Below are 16,072 nucleotides of genomic sequence, written 5' to 3'. Positions count from 1 at the left end.
TTTGTATGTATTTATAAAGGGCTGGGTCAAGTTTACCATTGAAGCTGCTTCCCTCAACTCTGCCTCACCATTACAGAGTTTAGGTAGCTTCTTAGCTAGCTGTAAAAAGCTTTAGTGTTATTAGCCTTAGCCTATTTAGCTAGCTCAAACCAGCTAATTTCCCAGTGCCACAATGGATATCAAAAATTGGCTTCGCCAAAGTACCCAAACGAAAAAAGGAGAGAGATGAGCAGCAGCATCAATCCACCGAAGCCGCCACCATGATGCTGCCAAGCAATGATGCTGCCGAGCGGCAGCTAGGTCTGCGGGCAGAGTCTACCCACCATTCCGCAAGGATAATGGCTCCACAGCGCGCTCCACCTCCCGATTCTTCCAAACGATCTTAGAACAAAGGAGCCAGCCCAGGTTAGCCTAGAATCATCATAACCTAGCCGCAGGTTCTCTGTCCAAAAACATTCATTAAATAGCAACTGGTTCATAGGAAGAGAGTAGCTGGAATACTCAGTTACTGCAGAATTCAATATAATTCCAATGCAAGAACCCAAATGAAGCCCCTGGGTATAGCTACATATCAGTATGTTTCATCATAGAAATAGATCCATTCTACTATGGTTTTCTTGGTAGCCTAGGGGTTTTCTTGGTAGCCTAGGGGTTTTCTTGGTAGCCTAGGGGTTTTTGTGGTAGCCTAGGGGTTTTTGTGGTAGCCTAGGGGTTTTTGTGGTAGCCTAGGGGTTTTCTTGGTAGCCTAGGGGTTTTTGTGGTTGTAAATGGGGTTTTTGTGGTTGTAAACGGAACTGGACGTAGTAGTAGGCTGGCATTGCTTAATTGACTACGAGTAAAATGTGATGCACAGAAATGTATTGTCCGATACTCATGAGCGGCATGGTTCTCCAGGTTGAAAGTGGGCTTATAGGCCTTTTTGTTTGGCAAGACAGCTGTGCATGGCTGTATCTCACTTTAGGAGGCTGTAGGCTGCATCTCACTGTAGTAGGCTGCATCTCACTGTAGTAGGCTGCATCTCACTGTAGTAGGCTGCATCTCACTGTAGTAGACTGTAGGCTGCATCTCAGTGTAGTAGACAGCATCTCACTGTAGTAGGCTGCATCTCACTGTAGTAGACTGTAGGCTGCATCTCACTGTAGTAGACTGTAGGCTGCATCTCAGTGTAGTAGACAGCATCTCACTGTAGTAGGCTGCATCTCACTGCAGTAGGCTGTAGATTGCATCTCACTGCAGTAGGCTGCATCTCACTGTTGTAGGCTGTATCTCACTGTAGTAGGCTGTAGGCTGCATCTCACTGTAGTAGGCTGCATCTCACTGTAGTAGGTTGCATCTCACTGTAGTAGATTGCATCTCACTGCAGTAGGCTGCATCTCACTGTAGTAGGCTGCATCTCACTGTAGTAGGTTGTAGGCTGCATCTCACTGTAGTAGAATGCATCTCACTGTAGTAGACTGCATCTCACTGTAGTAGACTGTAGGCTGCATCTCACTGTAGTAGACTGTAGGCTGCATCTCACTGTAGCAGGCTGCATCTCACTATAGTAGACTGTAGGCTGCATCTCACTGTAGTAGACTGTAGGCTGCATCTCACTGTAGTAGGCTGCATCTCATTGTAGTAGGCTGTATCTCACTGTAGTAGGCTGTATCTCACTGTAGCAGGCTGCATCTCACTGTAGTAGACTGTAGGCTGCATCTCACTGTAGTAGGCTGCACCTCACTGTAGTAGGCTGCATCTCACTGTAGTAGACTGTAGGCTGCATCTCACTGTAGTAGACTGTAGGCTGCATCTCACTGTAGTAGACTAGGCTGCATCTCACTGCAGTAGGCTGTAGGCTGCATCTCACTGTAGTAGGCTGCATCTCACTGTAGTAGACTGTAGGCTGCATCTCACTGTAGTAGACTGTAGGCTGCATCTCACTGTAGTAGACTGTAGGCTGCATCTCACTCTAGGAGACTGTAGGCTGCATCTCACTCTAGTAGACTGTAGGCTGCATCTCACTCTAGTAGACTGTAGGCTGCATCTCACTCTAGTAGACTGTAGGCTGCATCTCACTCTAGTAGACTGTAGGCTGCATCTCACTCTAGTAGATTGTCGGCTGCATCTGACTGTAGCAGGCTGCATCTGACTGTAGCAGGCTGCATCTCACTGTAGTAGACTGCATCTCACTGTAGTAGACTGCATCTCACTGTAGTAGACTGTAGGCTGCATCTCACTGTAGCAGGCTGTAGGCTGCATCTTACTGTAGTAGACTGCATCTCACTGTAGCAGACTGCATCTCACTGTAGTAGGCTGCATCTTACTGTAGTAGACTGTAGGCTGCATCTCACTGTAGCAGACTGCATCTCACTGTAGTAGGCTGCATCTTACTGTAGTAGACTGTAGGCTGCATCTCACTGTAGTAGACTGTAGGCTGCATCTCACTGTAGCAGGCTGCATCTCACTGTAGGCTATGTTCTGGTTATCTGGATCTCCTTTCACCTTTTGTTTACTGTTTGTTTACTGTTAATGTAACGAGCCTAAATGTAGATTGTGTCATGTCTTAAATCTGATATGTTATTTACTAGGCCTACTACTTAGTACCGCTGCTTTATTCTGTTCTCATTCATTCGTTTGCATCACAGTTGTGTCAGTATTCTAAGCCAAACTGCTACTCAGTATGTTTGTTTCGATGCATGAATAACTAGGCTATTACTTTCAGCATTTAGTTTGCATTATTTTGGTAAGACAGCTGTGTGTACGGCTGTATTCACATAGGGTAATTCACATATTACAAAGTGCCTATCTATCCTGTAGCCTATATTCATTACCAAAACGGCGTGTGGTGTGTAGGCCGCAGTCCATTGTGCTGCTACAGATTTCGCACTATCCTGTCACTTAAAAAACACTTAACCAATGGTCTCAGAGTCTGGGCATTTGAACTTTATGTTTATTGTGAAATAAGCAGAATTCAATACAATTCCAATGCAAGAACCGATTTCAACTGCCCCCTTAGTCCCTTTATCCTGGTGCCTTGTCTGGTTCTTCCTGAGTATTTTCATATCTCTGGGTTCTGTTCCAACATGCATCTCAAACAGACTTAGATATGTTTTATATTTACTGAATTTAGCTTAACGAGAAATGTTTTGATTACTGAAGCAACATGTGACGGTAGTGGTTGTGAGGTGTCCTACAGGGATATTGGTGGACTCTGCACCCTGGAGTGGATGAGGGGTTGTCAGTGTGCTACATGCAAGAAGGGTTTGTTCTGAACTGGAGAGATAAACAAATCATGTCAGGAAGAAAAGATAGATGGATTAGTCACTCATTTGTTTTATCCCAAACAGGAACAGCTGGTCCCATGTTTCCACCCCACTAAACACACTCCCACTCCCTCGTACACAGGAACATTTTGTAAACAAATGCACAAACAGACATACAACCATGTCTACCTTACTCAAACAAAACAGACATTAGCATGTTCATCCATCACATGATTTGTTAACACACACACGCACACACAGTGCAATGGGTGCATCCACAGAAAGTACCCTCAGTCTTCCCAGGGGCTGAACCATGACTAAGGCATGTCATGTTGCTCTTTTACTAATAATCCTTGATTCACCCCAATTATCTACAGCACATCCTCTCTGTGTGTAAGCAGTCCAGTGAAACATAAACACTATCATGTCAGCTTGGATGGTTTGTACACCATCTTGTAAGTAAATAGCCAACTTCCAGGGCCTAATGTACCAGGCAATCAGCAACTACACATTGTTGAAGTGAAATAAATGTAACAAGCCCCTAGTGGCAGATCCCATATGAACACAGTTGAACTCTTGAAATCATAGAACCACAATGTGTGCAAACTAGGTTATAGACTTCCTGGTTGAACAGAAAAGAGACCAGAATCCCAATCGCTTTGCATTTTTGCATGCTGGTACAGTACCAAAACTTACAGGATCTGTCTGCATTCTGCAGAACTACTTTCCCACATGGTGGAGGGTGTCAGGCTACTTTCCCACATGGTGGAGGGTGTCAAGCTACTTTCCCACATGGTGGAGGGTGTCAAGCTACAGTGCCTTGCGAAAGTATTCGGCCCCCTTGAACTTTGCGACCTTTTGCCACATTTCAGGCTTCAAACATAAAGATTTAAAACTGTATTTTTTTGTGAAGAATCAACAACAAGTGGGACACAATCATGAAGTGGAACGACATTTATTGGATATTTAAAACTTTTTTAACTAATCAAAAACTGAAAAATTGGGCGTGCAAAATTATTCAGCCCCTTTACTTTCAGTGCAGCAAACTCTCTCCAGAAGTTCAGTGAGGATCTCTGAATGATCCAATGTTGACCTAAATGACTAATGATGATAAATACAATCCACCTGTGTGTAATCAAGTCTCCGTATAAATGCACCTGCACTGTGATAGTCTCAGAGGTCCGTTAAAAGCGCAGAGAGCATCATGAAGAACAAGGAACACACCAGGCAGGTCTGAGATACTGTTGTGAAGAAGTTTAAAGCCGGATTTGGATACAAAAATATTTCCCAAGCTTTAAACATCCCAAGGAGCACTGTGCAAGCGATAATATTGAAATGGAAGGAGTATCAGACCACTGCAAATCTACCAAGACCTGGCCGTCCCTCTAAACTTTCAGCTCATACAAGGAGAAGACTGATCAGAGATGCAGTCAAGAGGCCCATGATCACTCTGGATGAACTGCAGAGATCTACAGCTGAGGTGGGAGACTCTGTCCATAGGACAACAATCAGTTGTATATTGCACAAATCTGGCCTTTATGGAAGAGTGGCAAGAAGAAAGCCATTTCTTAAAGATATCCATAAAAAGTGTAGTTTAAAGTTTGCCACAAGCCACCTGGGAGACACACCAAACATGTGGAAGAAGGTGCTCTGGTCAGATGAAACCAAAATTGAACTTTTTGGCAACAATGCAAAACGTTATGCTTGGCGTAAAAGCAACACAGCTCATCACCCTGAACACACCATCCCCACTGTCAAACATGGTGGTGGCAGCATCATGGTTTGGGCCTGCTTTCCTTCAGCAGGGACAGGGAAGATGGTTAAAATTGATGGGAAGATGGATGGAGCAAAATACAGGACCATTCTGGAAGAAAACCTGATGGAGTCTGCAAAAGACCTGAGACTGGGACGGAGATTTGTCTTCCAACAAGACAATGATCCAAAACATAAAGCAAAATCTACAATGGAATGGTTCAAAAATAAACATATCCAGGTGTTAGAATGGCCAAGTCAAAGTCCAGACCTGAATCCAATCGAGAATCTGTGGAAAGAACTGAAAACTGCTGTTCACAAATGCTCTCCATCCAACCTCACTGAGCTCGAGCTGTTTTGCAAGGAGGAATGGGAAAAAATGTCAGTCTCTCGATGTGCAAAACTGATAGAGACATACCCGAAGCGACTTACAGCTGTAATCGCAGCAAAAGGTGGCGCTACAAAGTATTAACTTAAGGGGGCTGAATAATTTTGCACGCCCAATTTTTCAGTTTTTGATTTGTTAAAAAAGTTTTAAATATCCAATAAATGTCGTTCCACTTCATGATTGTGTCCCACTTGTTGTTGATTCTTCACAAAAAAATACAGTTTTATATCTTTATGTTTGAAGCCTGAAATGTGGCAAAAGGTCGCAAAGTTCAAGGGGGCCGAATACTTTCGCAAGGCACTGTACTTTCCCACATGGTAGAGGGTGTCAAGCTACTTTCCCACATGGTGGAGGGCGTCAGGTTACTTTCCCACATGGTAGAGGGTGTCAAGCTACTTTCCCACATGGTAGAGGGTGTCAGGTTACTTTCCCACATGGTGGAGGGTGTCAGGCTACTTTCCCACATGGTGGAGGGTGTCAGGCTACTTTCCCACATGGTGGAGGGCGTCAAGCTACTTTCCCACATGGTAGAGGGTGTCAAGCTACTTTCCCACATGGTAGAGGGTGTCAAGCTACTTTCCCACATGGTAGAGGGTGTCAGGCTACTTTCCCACATGGTGGAGGGTGTCAGGCTACTTTCCCACATGGTGGAGGGTGTCAAGCTACTTTCCCACATGGTGGAGGGCGTCAGGTTACTTTCCCACATGGTGGAGGGCGTCAGGTTACTTTCCCACATGGTGGAGGGTGTCAGGTTACTTTCCCACATGGTGGAGGGTGTCAGGCTACTTTCCCACATGGTGGAGGGTGTCAGGCTACTTTCCCACATGGTGGAGGGTGTCAGGCTACTTTCCCACATGGTGGAGGGTGTCAGGCTACTTTCCCACATGGTGGAGGGTGTCAGGCTTCTGTGGGACTACTTTGAGAATAAGAGGTGGTCTGAGTCTATTTTCAACAATGACAGTGAGAGGTGAAAACTCTATTTTCCCCCTCCTCTCCTGATGTAAATAATGGATGACCTCACAGCTCCTCTACAATTCACTACTAAGTGTCTGATGTCGAACCACAAAGAGAGAAATCTTCACCGCTCCCCTTCTCCGCTTCTTCCACTAACCTCGCCTTTTCGTCCCGCCTCCCTGTCTTTTAAAATGTCCCGTGGCTGTTATCTCAATCTGAATAAAATATTTCCTCCTCCCCGGAATGAGCTTTCATGTGTTAGTAATGAGCTTCATTACTAACACATTGGAGAGATGTAGGTTTATCATAATAATGAAACTTCGCTCATAGGGCAGGGATGTCTGGCAAACTGTTTCCTCTGTTCTGCTCTGGAATTCCACTGTGCTGCACATACAACAAGGGGAACTGGACTGGAAAATCAATGACTCTGGCTTATCCAAAAGAGATCTGGCAGCCAACTAGATCACTCTCCACTCAATCACACATACAGAGAAACAAAATGAAAATAGCTCCCTAGAAATTGTGATGGGAGTATTACGGTGTATTATGGGAATCTATAACCGGAGATACAAACAAGCTGTTACATTTTTGGATTTAAGACAAAGTGAGCCCAGTGAGTTATGGGGTATATCCAACACTTCATCACTGGATATTAAACCTTGTAATTAATTACCAAAAGCAAAGACAGTTGTTTTTATCTTTTAGAAGATTCCACATGCCTTTTAGCACTGACCTGCAGCAACAGTTCTCCTTCAGGCAGCCAACTGTCCTCCAATCCTGTGGCTTTGCTGTTGTCAGCGCTGCCACCGCTGCAAGTACAGTTCTTCAGGGCAACTGCAGACAGAGAGACACAGAGAGAGAAAAAGAGAAGAGGAAAGAAGAGGGAGGGAGAGAGAGAGAGGCAAGAGGGGAGGGAGGGATAGAGAGACAGACGCTTTAGTCTTGTAATAATGTTTACAAAGCACTGCTGTGAATGTCAGAAAGCTTTATGTTCAGTGCACTGTATGCAGGACAGGATTGCAGCTCATTAAAGTTTCATCAAATAGCATCTTAAAAATTCCGATCCACATCCAGGCCTTTTATCTTTGCCTAACCTGGTTACGTCATAATGGCTTGGGAACCAACACGTCAGCAAGTCCATGGTTTAAAATAAGAATGTGAGGTCATCATGCTCAGCGTTCTAAACAGACTCTGTTCTGCGAGATGGGACCTCCTATAACAGGATGCATGGAGCTTATCGCCTATTCTTCACAGTGTGATGTTTCACCCATATGTTTTGTGGTCTTTCACCTCAAGACTCATGGTATGCCCCTACGTGGTCTGTCACCTCAAGACTCATGGTATGCCCCTACGTGGTCTGTCACCTCAAGACTCATGGTATGTCCCTACGTGGTCTTTCACCTCAAGGCTCATTTCAGTTGAATGCATTCAGTTGCATGACTAGGTATCCCCCTTTCCCTTTATGTGGTGTTACAAACATATTCAATCACTGATCTGTAACTGTTCTAAAACTAGTCTTTCAGTAGCAGCACACAACAAAAGTCTTTGGAAAATTCTAAGTCGTCCAACAGTGGGGAGTGAAATTAAATTCAAATTGAAACATCTTCAACACGCAATGATATTCAACAAACACACACTGACACCTAATTTATTGTGAATACTGTAGCAGAATTTAGAGAAAACACACACGAGAGAGAGAGAGAGCGAGCGAGCGGGAGCAAGCGAGAGAGCAAGAGACAGCGAGCGAGAGACAGAGAGAAAGAAACACAGAGAGAGACTGAGAGACAGAAAACAGCATTGCAGGAGAAACAACATACAGAGAGAGACAGATTCGCATTAACGCTGCATCAGAGTGAAATGAGGTGACAACTCCTTTGCACTTCACTGCTCGCCAAGCTAATCCCTCTCTCCCTTCTTCCCACTCCTGTGCTCCTCCTTGCCACTTCCCCTCACCCACACTCTCTCTCAGTTCATCTATCCTCATTGGCTCCAGCAGCTTAGTGGTTCCAGAACCGATCTGGAGGGGCAGAACAAGCATTAAGCACAATATGATCCATTGCAATAGCTCGCCAAACACTTGTCTCAACTCCACGGTCACATTAAACTGAAGAACCATGCAGAGAGCTTATGCAGAAAGCTGAGACACTGAGTACATTGAAGACTGCTGGGTGTGTGGTTGCGGCTACAGTAAGTTAAAACTAAAAGTCAGAATCGCTGAGCACCGTAGAACCTTTAGGTGTAAAAACTTGACATACCCAGATGCTGCCCACTTTTTTAGAAGCGATCCACCTTATTTCGCCCCTTCGCTATATTGGCATCGAACACGTCCCCCTCCCTAGGACAGGGTTGACCTTGACAATTTATTGTTAAAACAAGAGACCGCATGGATGTTTAATTTAAAGACCTTCGCTTCCTATAGTCTGAATGTTGAGTTTAATCTGAAACCATTTCTGCTATCTTTTCTAAATCAATGTGTATACTAGGCTATTTATGATGAAATTGTAGGCCATCTGTGATCATTGTATATCCATTTGTGCATTTTTTTCTCTATATTATCTGTATATTGACCAATGATATCAGGCCATAGCCGGCCATGATTATGAACACCTATCAAAACCTATAGTGCAGTGTATTCAAACCCTGATGAAGACAACTTGCTGTCGAAACGGTGGAAAATACATAATTGCATCGGAACAATTATTATGAGGTGTTTCCTTTTCATTTAAAGTACAGCTACAGTTGAACAGGTCATGACAGCTATAGATGAACAGGTCAGGACAGTTATAGATGAACAGGGCAGGACAGCTATAGATGAACAGGTCAGGACAGCTACAGATGAACAGGTCAGGACAGCTACAGGTGAACAGGTCAGGACAACTATAGTTGAACAGGCCAGGACAGCTATAGATGAACAGGTCAGGACAGCTATAGATGAACAGGCCAGGACAGCTATAGATGAACAGGTCAGGACGGCTATAGATGAACAGGTCAGGACGGCTATAGATGAACAGGTCAGGACGGCTATAGATGAACAGGTCAGGACAGCTATAGATGAACAGGTCAGGACAGCTATAGATGAACAGGTCAGGACAAAGTGGGGGGACTTAGAAGTTGGCCTGACTTCTGGTCTGATAACCTCATAAGGTTTACTGTTAAGCTATAACCCTATACTTACTAGTCTTATATTCAATGGGCCATGCCATGTTCTACACATTTCTACAGAAGAGACACAGAACTGTGTTATTTCCAAGCAAAAACCATGATGTTTCAGCTTCAGAGAGCTGTCTACTCAATCAATCCATTGAGTCAGTGTCTCATTGATTCAATGACCGAACCCAACGAACAGAGAATAAATAACGGCAGAATTTAAAAGAACCCAACGAACAGAGAAGAAATGGGAGAATGAAAGAAACGTCTGGAATACTGATGATGTCATGGGAATAGGACCTTTACGACGACCCGTACTGTGACCTGCAACAACCTCTGACCGCTAAGGCGATGTCTTGACATGACTGGGTAAACGGGGTCAGGTCTTTTGTTGTCTGAGGGGTCAGCAGAGAGCAGAGTAGGAGAGGATTGGACGCTATGCTAAGGCCAGACACCTGATGGGGCTTGTCCCCATCACACGGGGCTTGGGTGGAGGGCGTTGAGTGGACACCCTGACCTAATTCCCAGACCAATCTCTCTATCAGGGGTTTGACATATCATATCAGACATATTATCGGGACTGTGAGTATTTGTGAGTTTAAAATATGTCAGCTACAGTATATCTCGTCTCAGTAGTTCTGGCCAATGGCCACGCCCTAGATTTTGTTGCGTTACTGTACCAACTCAAACGAGCATCCATTTACCCTAAAGACAAATAGTCTAAGTCCACTGTCACATCAACGCTACAAACTTGCTTGCAGAAAGTAGAAAGCATCTCCTTCCATAATACGTAACCATACATTGATATTCAGACCTTGAGCAATAGTAGCCTTTCATGGTCTGTTGACATCCATTGCGTAATGGAGCGTCTCAGTATGTGGCCAGTGGTATTACCCCAGGTCAGTGTCGTGTCCTTTGGCCTGAGCGATATTTTGCCAGCCAGTCTGCTAGGGTAAGCTTCGTTGTTATTGATCCCATTGTAGTAGGTCACTGCGCTTTCTGGTACTGGTCCGTCACGTGGTCCATCCAACGCATCCATGAGGAAAAAGGTACGCCTCCAAACTGATTACTGAAGCGCTACTGGTGTTGCCTGGGATTTGTTGTCACTGATGAACTCAGAAATTATAGATCAACTCAATAGATTGACATTTGTATAGCGCTCCAGCAATACCTGAGGGCATGAATTTAGCCGAAGCTGAATGTAACAGCTCAGCTTGGCCAAATACACTTAACTGAGCATAATGGAGAAATAATGTATTTAGACATAAGTGAAATGTTCCATTTATTGATAAGACAAGGAAACAAGCAATAAAAACATAAAAATACATGCTTCATATTTCACAGACTGCCTCGTCCTACCACTGCCTCGTCCTACCACTGCCTCGTCCTACCACTGCCCAGTCCTACCACTGCCCCGTCCTACCACTACCCAGTCCTGCCACTACCCAGTCCTACCACTGCCTCGTCCTACCACTACCCAGTCCTGCCACTGCCCAGTCCTGCCACTGCCCAGTCCTACCACTACCCAGTCCTACCACTGCCCAGTCCTGCCACTGCCCAGTCCTGCCACTGCCCAGTCCTACCACTGCCCTGTCCTGCCACTGCCCCGTCCTGCCACTGCCCAGTCCTACCACTGCCCAGTCCTTCCACTACCCAGTCCTACCACTGCCTCGTCCTACCACTGCCTCGTCCTGCCACTACCCAGTCCTGCCACTGCCTCGTCCTACCACTACCCAGTCCTGCCACTGCCCCGTCCTACCACTGTTTCCACCCAAAACCATTGAAGGATCTCCAGACGAGTGTCTGTGCTTTCTTTGAGAGGGACACATTACAACCACTATTACTTGATATTTCCGTGCCTTATGAATAAATGGAACATTTCAGTTAAGTCAAAATACATTATTTTAAGCTTAAATCAGAATATGAATTATTGATTGGCTGTCAGACTTATGGCTCCACCAATGTGCTTCGGAGGCACTAGCGATAATGATGCAGCACTTACAACACTACCACTGAATAGAAATGCTCCTTTGGAACGGTAAACTGCTGCTGAGCCAAACTGCACAAACCCCGCAGCCTTCTTTTATAAAACTGTCTCTGGGGAAGTTCTCATTTTTAAAGCCTATAGGCTACAGCAATACTAGACAGAACCGGCCTTCTATCGCCACCCTCTCCTCATGTGTGAGGCTGAGGCAGGCTGAGAATTTGATGAAGCAAACCTGACAAATAAGCAGTGACCCTGAAAATCTGACAGCTTGTGAAAGGGCAATGGACTCTAACTTGTGTGGTAGGAGAAGGGGGGTGGGGGGTGGGAAGTGGGTTGAAGTAGTGGTGAGAGCAGCGAGGTAGAAATATGGTTCTATACTGCTGAGGTACCTGGGACTGAGAGACGAGCTCCAACTATGGGCATCAAACATCCCCTCCCCCATCCCCTCTCTGGACTGATGGGTAGAAGCCATATTGGGAGCGATCCAAGCCATCCGCAGGGAGGCATCACATTGCTTACTGACACTTTCTGTGGGAGAACAGCTCATGACCTGATCCAGCTATGTTGTTTGGGATTTGTCCGACAGAGAGGCAGGCTTGCTTGCAGCAAAACCGTAGGAACCCATTTCAAAACACCAACAATATTTAGCAAATGTTTGACGATTTTTAATGAGCTATTTACAAGTGGATGATAGGGACGTTGTATTAGTCGTATATACGGGATATGCATGATATACAGTACCAGTCAAAAGTTTGTTCATTTTTTATTTATTTTTTTACTATTTTCTAAATTGTAGAATAATAGTGAAGACATCAAAACTATGAAATAACACATATGGAATCAGGTAGTAAGCAAAAAAAAAGTGTTAAACAAATCTAAGTATATTTGATATTTTAGATTCTTCAAAAAAAACACCCTTTGCTTTGATGACAGCTTTGCACACTCTTGGCATTCTCTCATGAGAATGCATTGAAATTAACAGGTGTGCATTTTAAAAGTTAATTTGTGGGAAAGAAAATGTATTCTTAAAACCTGTTTGGGAAAGGCTAGTGGGACACCTCGACAACATCCGGTGAAATTTTGGAGCGCCAAATTCAAATTACAGTATTATAAATATTTAACTTTCATAAAATCACAAGGGTAATACTTCAAAATAAAGCTTAACTTCTTGTTAATCCAGGCCCTGTGTCAGATTTCAAAAAGGCTTTACGGCGAAAGCAAACCATGCGATTATCTGAGGACAGCGCCCAGCACACAAAACCATATAAACATTTTCCAGCCAAGTAGATGAGTCACGAAAGTCAGAAATAGCAATAAAATTAATCCCTTACCTTTGATGATCTTCATATGGTTTCACAGACAAGACTCCATGTTACAAAATAAATGTTTGTTTTGTTCGATAAAGTCCCGCTTTATGTCCAAAAACCTCAGATTTTTTGGCGCATTTTGTTCAGTAATCAATTGGCTCAAAGGTAGTCACAACAGGCAGACGAAAAATCTAAATAGTACCAGTAAAGTTCGTAGAAACAGGTCAAACGATGTTTATAATCAATCGTCAGGTTGTTTTTTGTCTAAATAATCAATAATATTTCAACCGGACAATAGTGTCGTCAATATAAAGGAAAAACAACTAAAGGCGCGCTGTAGGTTGTGTGCACCAAACAGCTCTGGGACTTTCCACTGTCCACTCATTCAAAGTGGTCATTCTCCCTCATTTTTCAGAATAAAAGCCTGAAACAATGTCTAAAGACTGTTCAAATCTAGTGGAAGCCATAGGGAACGCAATCTGGGTCATATCCCTTTATATGGTAGATAGGCTTTCAATGGAAAAACACCCATTTCAAAATAATGGCACTTCCTGGATGGGTTTTCCTCAGGTTTTCGCCTGCCATATCAGTTCTGTTATACTCACATACATTATTTTAACAGTTTTGGAAACTATAGAGTGTTTTCTATCAAAATCTACCAATTCTATGCATATTCTAGCTTCTGGGCCTGAATAACAGGCAGTTTACAAGCCATAAGACTGCTGAACCACAAATCAAATGGCTACCCAGACTATTTGCATTACTATTTGCTGTTTATTATCTATGCATAGTCACTTTACCCCTACCTACATGTACAAATTACCTCAACTAACCTGTACCCCCGCACATTGACTCGGTACTGGTACTCCCTGTATATAGCCTCATTTTTTATTTTATTGTGTTACTTATTTTCAATGTTTACTTTAGTTTATTTAGTAAATATTTTCTTAACTCCATTTTCTTAAAACTGCATTGTAGGTTAAAGGGCTTGTAAGTAAACATTTCACTGTAAACTCTACTACACCTGTTGTATTCTGCGCATGTGACAAATAACATTTTGATTTGATTTTAAATCAAACACATTTCAGTACAGATGTAGCCTATAGCAACACGTGAAGCAAAAGCGCTGACCTAATCCATATTGAACTCATTTCAACTGTTTACATACAGCAGCATAGAATTCTACTAACTACTATTTTAAACGAGAATGCATACTACACGGCTATCCCATTGGAGGATATGGCTATGATCTGGATCTCTGTCCTGATCCATGGAGAGTCGCATAACGTCCTCCTAGTTCTACATGTCCATTAGTATTGCTGCCTGTGTCTATTTCTATACTAAAGCCACTCTAAGCTTGTCTTTGGATAGAATGGGCCAACTACATGGACATGTATTTGATATCCTCTCAGCCATTCATTTATTGTTTTCTCATGGTTTACCTATCTAGGGAAGGGGAAAAGGGGGATACCTAGTCAGTTGTACAACTGAATGCATTCAACTGAAATGTGTCTTCCGCATTTATCCCAACCCTTCTGAATCAGAGAGGTGAGGGGGGCTGCCATAATCGGCATCCAAGTCTTCGGCGCCCGGGGAACAGTGGGTTAACTGCCTTGCTCAGGGGCAGAACGACAGATTTTTACCTTGTCGGCTCGGGGATTCGATCCAGCAACCTTTTGGTTACTGGCCCAACGCTCTAAGCACTAGGCTCCCTGCCGCCCCTATCTACATACTGAATGTAAACTCCTGTATTTTTGCTCCAAAAAGAGGGAGAACTGAACACATGACTTTATTTTTCAAGCATTATTTTCCGGCGTGATCCACTAAGCAACAGACCAGGATTCAAACCTATCCTACTCAATAGTACTTGACATCTCTTTCCTTCACACTACTATGCTGAATCAGAGGCGAATAGTTTTATTTATATAACTGAGAGGATATTAAGGAGTAAGGCCTTTGACATCAACCAGAACCTTTCGCTGTGGTGAACATAGGAATGACCTCAATAAGAAAAAAATAAAAGAATTGCGGCCGTTCAAGAGAGACCCTCAAGATATTCTTACTAACCCACCCCCCCCCTTTTCTCATTGTTGAAAGTTGAGATAATGATTTTAAAAGTAGTGATTGAGAAGCGATGCATGGAGCAGAAGTAACTTGCTAATCCAGTATTAGTCTGAACAAGCTGGCGAACAACCCTCCAAAGCAAACAGAACCATTTCAGAATTCACAGAGATGATTCATTCTAATCTCAAATCTATATATACAGCAATTATAGGCCAAAGGTCAGAGTGCAACCATACATATCCCTATGATATTGTAATTGGATTGCATCGGTTATCCTGAACCTGCATACCTAACACACATGTCTCTTTAAGCAGATTTTGATAAGAAACAGCTAATTGTTGAGATGTGTAAATTGCACATTCCATTTTAGATTTATGAGTGTTGGTCATGATGTCAAATGACTACACTGCACATAAGGCTCTCCAGAGGGTGGTGTGGTCTGCCCAACGCATTACCGGGAGCAAACTACCCGCCCTCCAGGACACCTACAGCACCCGATGTCACAGGAAGGCCCAAAAGATCATCAAGGACATCAACCACCCGAGCCACTGCCTGTTCACCCCGCTATCATCCAGAAGGCGAGGTCAGTACAGGTGCATCAAAGCTGGGACCGAGAGACTGAAAAACAGATTATATCTCAAGGCCATCAGACTGTTAAATAGCCATCACTAGCACATTAGAGGCTGCTGCCTATAGGCATAGACTAGAAATCACTGGCCACTTTAAGGAATGGAACACTAGTCACTTTAATCATGTTTACATATCTGGCATTACTCATCTCATATGAATATCCTGTATTTAATACTATTCTACAGTATCTTAGTCACTTAAGGTTTACAAATCTTGCATTACTCATTTCAAATGTATATACTGTATCTTAGTCCGTTCCGCTCTGACATCGCTCGCCCATATGTATATAGTCTTAATTCATTCCTAATTAGATTTGTGTGTATTGGGTATATGTTGTGTAATTTGTTAGATATTACTTGTTAGATATTACTGCACTGTCGGAGCTAGAATCACAAGCATTTCGCTACACCTGCAATAACATCTGCTAATCACGTGTATGTGACCAATAACATTTGATATTACTAAGCTTCACAGTAAAAATCACATGACTCCATTTAAAAAGGGACTGGGTCATTAGCTAGCTATGGACCAGGAAGTTGCGCAACAGAGAGCAAATGGTAGGAAGAAAAGGAAGAGGGCTCATGCTTCCTGGTTGGTTGCT

General features: G+C 43.5%; 1 protein-coding gene across 2 annotated transcripts in view; it reads right to left on the bottom strand.

Annotated features, from left to right (window-relative positions):
* Positions 1–16,072, bottom strand: part of LOC110502157 (aryl hydrocarbon receptor-like) — a 46,348-nt gene that overhangs the window by 22,393 nt on the left and 7,883 nt on the right. For both annotated transcript variants that reach the window (XM_036959348.1, XM_036959349.1), the window contains one exon: positions 7,070–7,170. In XM_036959348.1, coding sequence (XP_036815243.1) covers positions 7,070–7,170 — 101 coding nt within the window. The remainder of the gene's footprint in view (positions 1–7,069; positions 7,171–16,072) is intronic.

Source organism: Oncorhynchus mykiss, chromosome 22 (genome assembly GCF_013265735.2).
Source record: "Oncorhynchus mykiss isolate Arlee chromosome 22, USDA_OmykA_1.1, whole genome shotgun sequence".
In the NCBI taxonomy this organism is placed as follows: domain Eukaryota; kingdom Metazoa; phylum Chordata; class Actinopteri; order Salmoniformes; family Salmonidae; genus Oncorhynchus; species Oncorhynchus mykiss.
This window is presented reverse-complemented; position numbering and strand designations above follow the sequence as displayed.